Here is a 12,178-nt window from a genome sequence, read left to right as displayed (position 1 = left end):
TAGTTTTAAATGATTGTATCACTAGACTAAAGTAGCATGCAACTCTGCTTAGTAAACAAAACGTCACAATATTTGTAGCTATTTTTCCAGTATTTCATTAAGTAATTTCTTTGCCATTACTGCAGACTTCATTTCATCTTCAACGCTACTCAAAGTCCATTGAAGAGGTACCACTGTCATTTTTTAAAAATAAAATTAAATGTATAAAGTACACTAACAATTGCAACCACAAACTGATCACTCCATAACACAATAGTATTAGTCTGGCACTCTCATTTCAGCCATTAATACACATATAAACTAGAACCAATGACAGAATATTAAATATTTATCTTGGGCATTGATACTAAATATCCATTATCTATCTCTCTTGCGCACTCCCTCTCTACACAAAGAAGTTGTTTTCTGTCTGTAATAAATGTCATGACATTAGTGTCATCAATTTTGTTCTTGGTCAAGTCACAGTCTATTTCTTCTCTCTAATTAGTTATTTTCTATTTTGTAAGTCATTGATCATATCTGAGGAATATCTGCTCAATCCCATTGCAAGAAAAAAATTCTGCTCAAACACATTTCAGCAAAAGAATCTCTGAAATACAGCCATCCCACTATGTATCTGCAAAAATAAACTTCCTCATCCCACTTACCAATTTCTCCAGTGTTTCTCTTCTTTATGCAAAATCAACAGCCTCAGCTAGCTAGCAGATAGCCTTGCAATCACCCACAGCCTGCACCCAGAACCCAGCCTAATGTCCTTAGGCCAACATGAAGAACATACACCTATGTGCAACAGTCAAAGACATGTTGTCACTGATAACACCATCTCTTCCTGCCCTCTACAGCAGCCCCAGTTGCTTGCCTCTCTCCCATCTATTTGCTTCTCTGGATCTGGTCTGGATGACAGCAGCAATGAGAGAAACACAGAGAGAAAGAGAGAGTAACAGGGGCAATTTAACAGAGATAAACATAGGGAGCAAGAGAGAGTAACAAGCAGAGGAAGAACATGAGAAAGAGTACGTAATCATGAGACAGTAAGAGAATAACAAAGAGAAACAATGAAAGACTGAAACAATTTAAAATTGACAGTAGCAGAGACAAAATTACAAGGAGAAAATGAATAGTTAACAAAGATATAAGGGGAACCAGAAAGCAAGTCTTTAAGAGTTCCCCAAACTGTTGACATGACCCTCCATATCAGCTGCCTCTGAAATGCACATAAGAGTCATAAGGGTGAAATTTGTTAGTGTCACTTCTGGCGGTAATATCATTGAAAAATACCACACTGGTCACAAGGGTAGCGATCGGGGTGCTGCCTCTGCCTGGGAAATTGAGGTAAACCTGCTACTGGAGGCAGTTCTACGTAAACAAATTTCTCCCCCACAGCATTTACAAAGTTTCCCTTCACCCCTAAATGCTCACCGTTCAGAAAGCACAAAACACTCCTCAGAAACATCAGTGGAATCAGTCTCCTTCCTCTGACAGACAAACAGAGTTTTGTAGACAAATGCTGTAGTCAATTTGCATACAGCAGGATCCCATAGACAACAATGAAATGATTGATCAGTTAGTGTATTTTCATGGTTTGATTGGGGGAATAAATCATGGCCAGGACTTTGAAAAGATTCACTGCTCTTCTTATCTAAATCACACTACACACGTAGCACTCCCTCAGTACTACGACAATGTCAGCCCAGATTATGGGCTCAAGCCCTGGAGTGGAGCTTGGAATCACAGCCTTCTGGCTCAGCTGTGAGGGCTCTCAATGAAGAAGTGCCACTTAGAATAATACAGCACAGAAGGAGGCAATTCGGCCCATTGACCCTGTGCTGGCTCTTTGAAAGAGCAGTCTAATTTAGTTCCACAGCCCAGCTTTTTCCCAATAACTCTGCAAAATAGTCACATACAGGAGCGCCACCACAGAGTCATGCATTTTTAAAAATTCATTCATGGAATGTGGGCGTCATTGGCTATGCCAGCACTTATTGCCCATTCCAAATTGTCCTTGAGAAGGTGGTGGTGAGCTTCTTGAATTGCTGCAGTCTATGTGGGGTAGGGACACCCACAGTGCTGTTAGGAAGGGGGTTCCAGGATTTTAACCCAGTGACAGTGAAGGATCGGTGATATAGTTCCAAATCAGGATGGTGTGAGGCTTGGAGGGGAACTTGCAGGTGGTGGTGTTCCCAAACATTTGCTGCCCTTGTCTTTCTAGTTGGTAGAGGTCATGGGTTTGGAAGGTGCTGTCTAAGGAGCCTTGGTGCATTGCTGCAGTGCATCTTGTAGATGGTACACACTGCTGCCACTGTGCGTCGGTGGTGGAATGTTTGTGGATGGCGTGCCAATCAAGCAGGCTGCTTTGTCCTGGATGGTGTCGAGCTTCTTAAATGTTGTTGGAGCTGCACCCATCCAGGAAAGTGGAGAGTATTCCATCACACTCCTGACTTGTGCCTTGTAGATGGTTGACAGGCTTCGGGGAGTCAGGAGGTGAGTTACTCGCCGCAGGATTCCTAACCTCTGACCTGCTCTTGTAGCCACATTATTTATACGGCTACTCCAGTTCAGTTTCTGGTCAATGATAACTCCCAGGATGTTGATAGTGGGGGATTGAGCGATCATAATGCAATTGAATGTCAAGGGGAGATGGTTAGATTCTCTCTTGTTGGAGATGGTCATTGCCTGGCACTTGTGTAACGCGAATGTTACTTGCCACTTATCAGCCCAAGCCTGGTGCTAGTAGAGGTCTTGCTGCATTTCTACACAGACTGCTTCAGTATCTGAGGAGTCGCAAATGGTGCTGAACATTGTGCAATCATCAGTGAACATCCCCACTTCTGACCTTATAACTGAAGGTAGGTCATTGATGAAACAACTGAAGATGGTTGGGCCTAAGACACTACCCTGAGGAACTCCTTCAGTGATGTCCTAGAATGGAGATGATTGACCTCCAACAACCACAACCATCTTCCTTTGCGTTGGGTATGACTCCAACCAGCAGAGAGTTTTCCCCCTGATTCTCATTGACTTCAGTTTTGCTAGGGCTCCTTGATGCCATACTTGGTCAAATGCTGCCCTGATGTCAAGGGCAGTCACTCTCACCTCATCTCTTGAGTTCAGTTCTTTTGTCCATGTTTGAACCAAGGCTGTAATGAGGTCGGGAGCTGAGTGGCCCTGGCGGAATCCAAACTGAGTGTCACTGATCAGGTTATTGCTAAGCAAGTGCCGCTTGATAGCACTGTCGATGACACCTTCCATCACTTTACTGATGATTGAGGGTAGACTGATGGGGCGGTAATTGGCCTGGTTGGACCTATCCTGCTTTTTGTGTACAGGACATAACTGGGCAATTTTCCATATTGCCGGGTAGATACCAGAATTACAGCTGTACTGGAACAGCCTGGCTAGGGGTGCGGCAAATTCTGGAGCACAAGTCTTCAGTACTATTGTCGGAATGTTGTGAGGACCCATAGCCTTTGCAGTATCCAGTGCCTTCAGTCATTTCTTGAGATCACGAGGAGTGAATCAAATTGGCTGAAAGGACTGGCATCTGTGATGCTGGGGACTTCAGGAGGAGGCCGAGATAGATCATCAACTCAGCACTTCTGGCTGAAGATTGTTGCAAATGCTTCAGCCTTATCTTTTGCACTGATATGCTGGGCTCCCACATCATTGAGGATGGGGATATTTATGGAGCCACTTCCTCCAGTTAGTTGTTTGATTGCCCACCACCATTCACGGCTGGATGTGGCAGGACTGCAGAATTTAGATCTGATCCGTTGGTTATGGGATCGCTTAGCTCTGTCTATCGCATGCTGCTTATGCAGTTTGGCGTGCAAGTAGTCTTGGGTTGTAGCTTCACTGGGTTGACACCTCATTATCAGGTATGCCTGGTGCTGCTCCTGGCATGCCCTCCTGCACTCTTCATTGAACCAGGGTTGGTCTCCCGGCTTGATGGTAATGGTAGAGTGGGGGATATGCCGGGCCATGAGGTTACAGATTGTGACTGAGTACAATTCTGCTGCCACGAACTATAAGATTTTCATGAGAAACAAAGGGACATCAGCTCAGTTCAGGTAACAGGAAAACAATTGCAGCGATACCGGAAAAGAGTGGGGAGTGGGACTAACTAGATTACTCTTCAAAAGAGCTGGTTCAGACTCGATAGACCGAATTGCCTTCTTCTGTGTCATATGATTCTGAGGCCATTTGTCACCCAACTGTCATCAGCTGAATCAGCTCAGACCAGGGATTTAAGCCAGCACCTTCCTAGTCTGTAACCAACCAAATGGCGTGTTCACCCACTGGGCAGTGGCATATTTATTAAATTATCTTCGCTGCCCAGTTTAGGCCAGCTTGAGATTACACAGCAAGAGCAACAGAATGAGAAATGATATGAATGCCAGCTCGACAAAAAAAGCCACAATGCATCAAACATATTACAACAATTCAAATTGATAGGTGTGTTTATCAGTAACTGAGTTACTAACAGAACTGGTGCCAAGCAACAAAATTACCAGTAATAAGTTTACAATGACCTAATTGCAAGTCTAAAGATATCGGAAGATAACAACTTGCACAAAACCAGTTTACAGCTTTTGAACATTTTGAGAAAACTCAGTATCCTGTTAAATGTACTATAGGACAACTGTGCTGTTTCCCAGTTCCTGCACTTCCCCAAACTGAATTAAAAGTCTAACAATCTCTTCATTGCACTATTGGACCATAGGCAAGAAGCATACCATGCAGATTAATCTTTTATAACGTACAGTATACTGGTTCCTACGGCTATCCGATCGCTTACTAACCTTTTAGTAACAATTTCACACAGCCGGGTGTGTTGTAATAGGCCGCTTCATGCAGAGGGATCCAGCCTTCCGTATTTGGCACAGAAAGTGCTTTTCCGGCTTTGATCATATTTAACAAGGTTTCTTCATCACCATTCTTGATCGCAATGACGACAGGATCAAGCTCCCTAGATGAAAAGCAGGCTCGATGTAATATGCGCCACAGTGCAATCTTTAAAGCAGACACCAGAAATGTCCAGTGGTGAACCTGAAAGGTTAACTCTGTTTCTCTCTCCACAGATGCTGCCAGACCTGCTGAGTATTTCCAGCTCGGTAAAATATTCAGGTTTGAAGAGACATATTCAGTCATTAAATAATTACTTATGGACAAAGACTCCTTGCTGAGATGAATAACGCGCATCCTTTAGAAATGGAACATTTTGCTGGAACCCCAGTTATTCCCTCGATTAAACTGTAGGCACATATAATAATACTTTCTGATTGGCTGAGAGGCATTGCCAGATTCCCCTCCCCCCACCTACAAGACTAATGTCATTCATTCGGGGCGCGATGTCACAACAAGTAGAGAGAAAGGAACCGCACAAAATAAACCAAGAGAAATTCAAAACATTTCCTGGAAAATAAACACGCACACATTTCAGAGCCCGATGCCTTTTCGCTTTCAACCCAGAAGTGAGTTTCATCTACAGCCTCATCTCTCTATTTATATGTGGACCTGAGACTGACCCCGGCCTGAAGCCGTCAAGTACCATCTTCTTGTTTCATTGCTTCCCTATGTTCCTTGTCGTATAATTTTATTTAATGGGACCATTTGGTTAAAGATCAATTTAGAAGCCTGTGGTAAAAGGTGTCTGAATTGTGTTGTAAGTGAAAGTAATAGTGCAATTGTAAGACTGCCAGTTATCTAATATATCATAAACCGAACCAGTTTATTACAATCTATTTTCCCATCGCTAGATCCCTTAAGTTCTCCGCTTCATTTTGTTTAACACACTGTTTCTTGGAACTCGTTCTGCTTTTTAAAAAAGAAAGGATGGGGAGAGTTCCCCCCCGCCCCTCAATAAACGAGGACATCCCGCGGCTGTAAACAAAGACAAACTTACACCACTGGCTTGGTGGTTCGAAACAGCCTCCCATCGTATCTTCTGTAGTAGGTTGTTCTCGGAGGGTTCGCTGTCGGAGCAGCACTGCTCATGGGCGACCTAGAAGAACGACGGGAGTGAAACTGTGAAAAATATTCGGAATAAGAGAAGCCCGTCATTTTGCCCGCAGTCTTTTTGGAGTGAGTGTAAGTCGCTGGGCTCCAATCTGCTCTCGCACGTGTTTATTTTTGGCTTCGGAGACGCCGAGGGACTATTTGACCATATAAGACAATAGAGAGTAAGCGGCTTCCAAAGAGAGCGGCACATCTCAGAGCCTCAGAAAAATGAATCTACAAGTGATTCCGATCACTTTAATTCAGTCCATTTCGGAATTTGGCTTATGGTATCTTTATAATTTATTGAATCCTACTTATAGGATGGCCTATTATTTAAAAAAGAAATTGGGAACCCAAAGCAAACATGAATCGCACAAGGCAAAAAAAAAGGAAAACCTGCAAATGTTGAAAATCAGAAACACAAGAGAAACGAGTGGAAATGCACAGCAGATCACAGAGTTTGTGTGAACAGGACAGGATGAGGTTTGGGACAGATCTGACAAAGAAAAGACAAACAAGCGCCTCGATGGGATCAGAAAGTGGATGTGACGGGATAAAGAACAACATAAATTCGCATGACGGAGAGGGAGTTCATGGCTTGAATGGTTTGCTTAAAAATAAACAACAGGTTGGTAGATGGTGAACAAGATTTGCTCAGGAGAAACAAAAGATGACGAGGAACTAAAACAGCCAGAGGACCCCCCCCCCCCCCCCAAAGAAAAAAGGTGAACTGGATTAATCCAGGTCTGAAACGCTGGAAATACACCAGAAGAAACAGCCTGGCACACAGGGTCAGCGGCTCAATCCCCTCCTTCAAACTGGCTGAACAATCCCTTGTCCTCTAATACTGTTAGACAGTACTGTGCCAGGATTGTGTCTTGATTGCCAGTTCTGATGAAGGGTCACATACCTAAAACATTAACTCTGCTTCTCGCTCCACAAATGCTGCCAGACCTACTGAGTATTTCCAGCATTTCTTGTTTTGATTTCAGATTTCCAGCATCTGCAGTATTTTGCTTTTATATTCCGTCTATAAATGTTGCATTTCTTTCACATCAAACGCTATTAGTACATGAATGCTAAATTAGACAGAATCAGCAGCAAGTCTGATACAAACATGAGACTGACCAGTAGATAGCAACCTATGAAGAGTTAAAAAGTTCACTTTCTGCCAAGGTTCTTCGTCTCTATTACTATTGGCTTTACCTAAAGAGACGGGCACTTTAACTGCACACATGCACCACACAGATACACACACATTGAAAGACCAGAGAACACAGACTGCCTGCCTAGTGCTTGGAGTAATCGTGCCGAGTCTGGCTTTGCCCTAGTGATGTCCATCCAAATAGGCGTGCCCTTTCCAACATGGCCCCTGGGATTTTAAGCATGAGGCAGGCGAGTGCTGGATTAACTGGTCTCTGGGGCGCTCAGTCTGGGATGTGTGTGTGTGTGTGTGCTGGTCTCGTTGGCCCGAAGTACTGTGCCTGAATTGACGCCTACCTGTTCTTGGTACACGGCTGTGAGACAGCGTTCTGAACCACCTGGGGCTGCCCTCGGGTTCTGGGGGGAGTCTGGGCGATTGAACCAGGAGGCTGGCCCGAGGAAGAAGACGTCGCAAAGCTTTGCTCGACTGCCATCTGAATGAGTTCGTCTTCACTCAGGCTGCTGTATAGACTGTATTCCTCTTGGCCAAACGTGCGTCGCGAATCTGGAGTGGAAGTGACTCCGGCCGCCATTCTCCCGCAGCGTCGGGGGACTGTGGATGGAGAAATATACAAGCTTTAAAAAGCCAGTGCTCGCCAAGTTTATTTTGTCACATTCCTTGCCATTTATGTGCAGTTCTGCACAAAAGAATCTGGGAGGTCCTAGAGAAATGAACGTGATCTAATTTGTCTGGTGGGTGCATATGATTATTTTGGATTGCTTCATGCAGCGTGTTTATTCCATTAACAGAGCTGCAAGATTTGAGACATTTGCTAGATTGCTAACACGTTGTTTCCAGTGGCGTTCCGCCGAGCTAGGTACTGGGTCGCCTGCTTTTTGTGGTGTTAACGATTTGGACATAAATGTAGGGGGCATAATCAAGAAATTTGCAGATCACACGAAAATTGGCCACGTGGTTGATAATGAAGAGGGAAGCTGGAGACTGCAGGAAGACATCAGTGGACTTGTCAAATGGACAGAAAAATGGCAAATAGAGTTCAACTGGGAGAAGTGTGAGGTGATGCATTTGGGGAGGTCAAACAAAGCTAAGAAATACACAATTAATGGAAAAATACTGAGAGGTGTAGAGGAATTGAGGGACCTTGGAGTGAATGTCCACAGATCTCTGAAGGTAGCAGGACAGGTCGATAAGGTGGTTAAGAAGGCATATGGAATTCATTTCTTTATTAGCCGAGGTATAGAATATAAGAGCAGGGAGGTTATGCTGGAACTGTATAACACATTGGTTAGGCCACAACTTCAGTACTGTGTGCAATTCTGGCCACCTCATTACAGAAAGGATGTAATTGCACTAGAAAGGGTACAGAGGAGATTTATGAAGGTGTTGCCAGGACTGGAAAAATACAGCTATAAGGAAAGATTGGATAGGCTGGGGTTGTTCTCCTTGGAACACAGGAGGCTGAGGGGAGATTTGATTGAATTGTACAAAATTGTGAGGAGCCTGGATAGAGTGGATGTGAAGAACCTATTTACCTTAGCAGAGAGGTCAGTGACTGGGGGCATAGATTTAAAGTGATTGGTAGAAAGATTAGAGGGGAGATGAGGAAACGTTTTTTCACCCAGTGGGTGATTGGGTTTGGAACTCACTGCCTGAAAATGTAGTGGAGGCAGAAACGCTCAACTCTTTAAAAAGTGTCTGGATATGCACCTCAAGTGCCATAACCTGCAGGGCTACGGACCAAATGCTGGAAGGTGGAATTAGGCTGGGTGGCTCATTATTTGGCTGGCACAGACACGATGGGCCAAGTGGTCTCTTTCTGAACCATAAACGTTCTATGATTTAATCATCTTATTGTCTTGGAGCTGTAACATCGTGGCACCTTCACATAGGTTTATGCTAATTAGCAGCCAGAAATCAGTTCGGCGTGGGAAACCAAAAACCTCAGGTATGAATCTTCCTAGGTCTCCCCCTCTCCATTCGAAGGAACTAGGATCCCATACAGATTGATCATTTTGGCAAGCAAAGCGAGGGATCCATTACACCCCCTCTTTATTGGTTCATGGGATGTAGACATCACTAGACATCAACATTTATTGCCTATCCCTAATTACCCTTGAGAAGGTGGTGGTGAGCCACCTTCTTGAACCACTGCAGTCTGTGTGATGCAGGTACACCCAGCAGTACTGTTAGGAAGGGAGTTCCAGGATTTTGACTCAACAATTGCGAAGGAATGGGGATATATTTCCAAGGCAGGATGGTATGTGACTTGGAGGGTAACTTGCAGGTGGTGGTGTTCCCATGCACCTACTGCCCTTGTTCTTTTAGGTGGTAGAGGTTGCAGGTTTGGAAGGTGCTGTCATAGGAGCCTTGGCAAGTTGCATCTTCTCCATAAACACACACTTTTCCTAGTCATGGGGGAAAATGCAGTATCAGACCTTGGACCCACAATGCCACAGCTTAATAGTGAATTTATTATTTTATATATATATATAAAATCATGTGTTGTCATCGCCCAATCACAGCTGTCACCATCTTATCCATCATTCACCTTGTGTAGCTGAATGGTGAAGAAGTTTACTTGCACAGCAGGGGCAATTGTACTCTCTGCATATGTGCAATGCCAATTTAAAAGAGACAAGCAAATTCCAAATTAAATGGATTATGCAAAATTTGGATTTTTATAAATTAATCTGAAGCAACCAATTCGCTTCAAATTTGGAATTAAATTCAAATTCCCCCCTTGCTGTACTTATTTGAAATGTTGTATCACTTGGAGATTAGAGACACAGTGTTACTCATAAAAATACACTGAGCATGACAGGAAGGAATTTATGACTTGCATTCTTGCTGACTAGAATTCTGGCAGTACATGTTGCTTGTTTTTATTACCCTACAGCACACAGTTACAATCGCCTGTCTTCAATATCAAAGCCAATCCTGTGGTAGAACAACAATTTATATGGCCATTCATATAATTTGCCATAAGTCATGTCTGTTATCCTCCAACATCCTCTTCTGATGACTCTGCTCATTGTTCAGCTGCGTGGGACTGCCTTTTCCTATTCCACTTTTACCTATGCAGTCTTAGCTAGAGGATCTCTTGCAATATCTTCTCTTCCCAACCCTGCACCATTAACTCTGGTATCCTTCAAGGATCTATTCTTTGCCCCTTCCTATTTCTCATCTGTATGTTGCCCCTCAGCAACATCATCTGAAGAAAAAACGCCAAATTCCACATGTATGACGATGATACCCAGCTCTACATCAATTCCACCTCTCTCGACCCCTCCACTGCCTCTATGTTGTCAGATTGCTTGTCTGCCCTCCAATTCCAGATGAGCCACAATTTCCTCCAATTAAACATTGCGAGGATTGAAGCCTTTATGTTTGTCCCACACAACAAACTCCATTCCCTTGCCACAGATTCCACCCTCCTCCATAGTCTGAAGCTGAACCAGACTATTTATATATCAGTGTCCGATTTGACCCTGAGCTGAACCTCCAAAACCAAATTCTCTCCATTACAAAGATCACCTAGTTCCACTTCCATAATATCACCCTGTCTAGCTTTACCTCCAGACTCAAGTATTCCAATTCTCTCCTTGCCAGCCTCCCATCCTCTGTCCTCCATAAACGTAAACTTGTCCTGCTGCCTGTACCCTAACTCACGTCAAGACCCTTTCACTCATCACCCCTGTGCTCACTGACCTACATTGGCCCCTGGCCTACCAATGCTTTAACCTGATGTTCAACTGTCTTCTTGGCCACACCCCTTGCTATCTCTATAACCTCCTCCAGCCCTACAATTCTCCAAGAATTCTGCATTCCTCCAACTCAGGCCTCTTGTGGATCTCCCACTCCCACTGATGTAAGTTGTTGTTGTCTGCCATAATATCTACCATTGGCAAAAGAAAATCCAGAAGCAAAATAGCATAGCCTTCTACTAGGTTCAAAAGAACCCCAGGAAAATTGCCTCTCATCACCTTTCTGTACGTTATTTAAGGAGATTGTCCATCTACATCTGCCCACTGCTCCATTCACATTGGAAATCAGGCAGTATACAGACAATTTATTAACCAAAAAATGACTGTTTTGATGCACCAAAAAGTTGGGAGATTGGATAAAACAATGTTTGTACTGGATCATAATGGTAAAAACAAGTTTGTCTGTTTTTATTGTTTTAAGATTAGTGCACTAGCACTAGTTTTTCATTTCACCAATTGCCAAATGTGTCATTTAATAATGCTAAACATCTCGCTACTCAGAAACATGGGCAATGAGAGGATATTTGATACCGCCTGATGGTTAAGAAATTATTTTTTTGCAGTGACATAATTAATCATACGTGTAGAAGGAACAGCAGCCAATATATTTTGATATGTTTATCACTTTGTAACAGTACATAAATTGATGGGATGTCATGAACCTCAGGGTAAACTTATTTTGCTTGCGTGTTTAAAATTAACCTCAGCAACAACGTGACTTGCTTTTATTGGTAACCGTTCCAAAAGGAACTTATTTCTTCCTGTCTTGACTCTATCTTTTCTCCGCTGGTCCAGTCTCTTCCCACCTACATCCGTGACTCTTCTGACGCCCTACGTCATTTTGACAATTTCCAGTTTCCTGGTCCCAACCGCCTCCTCTTCACTATGGACGTCCAATCGCTCTACACCTCCAACCCCCACCAGGATGGTTTAAGGGCTCTCCGCTTCTTCCTTGAACAGAGGCCCAACTAGTCCCCATCCACCACCACCCTCCTCCGCCTGGCTGAACTTGTTCTCACATTGAACAACTTCTCCTTCAACTCCACTCACTTCCTTCAAGTAAAAGGTGTTGCTATGGGTACCCGCATGGGTCCTAGTTATGCCTGTCTTTTTGTGGGATATGTCGAGCATTCTTTGTTCCAGTCCTACTCAGGCCCCCTCTCCCAACTCTTTTTCCGGTACATTGATGACTGTATCGGTGCCGTTTCCTGCACCCGCCCCGAACTGGAAAACTTTATCAACTTTGCTTCCA

The 12,178-nt window shown here is 43.8% G+C and overlaps 1 protein-coding gene across 1 annotated transcript in view; it reads right to left on the bottom strand.

Moving 5' to 3' along the window:
- Nucleotides 1–7,817, bottom strand: part of LOC137373443 (ankyrin repeat and SOCS box protein 2-like) — a 44,100-nt gene extending 36,283 nt beyond the window's left edge. Inside the window, exons 1-3 of the mRNA XM_068038266.1 lie at nucleotides 7,498–7,817; nucleotides 5,903–6,001; nucleotides 4,800–4,966 (exon numbers count right to left, since the gene is read on the bottom strand). Coding sequence (XP_067894367.1) covers nucleotides 4,800–4,966; nucleotides 5,903–6,001; nucleotides 7,498–7,733 — 502 coding nt within the window. The 5' untranslated portion in view covers nucleotides 7,734–7,817. The remainder of the gene's footprint in view (nucleotides 1–4,799; nucleotides 4,967–5,902; nucleotides 6,002–7,497) is intronic.
- Nucleotides 7,818–12,178: the final 4,361 nt, after the last annotated feature.

Source organism: Heterodontus francisci, chromosome 9 (assembly GCF_036365525.1).
Source record: "Heterodontus francisci isolate sHetFra1 chromosome 9, sHetFra1.hap1, whole genome shotgun sequence".
NCBI classification, from domain to species: Eukaryota; Metazoa; Chordata; class Chondrichthyes; order Heterodontiformes; family Heterodontidae; genus Heterodontus; species Heterodontus francisci.
The sequence above is the reverse complement of the archived record's forward strand: the minus strand, read 5'-3'. Positions and strand labels throughout refer to the sequence as shown.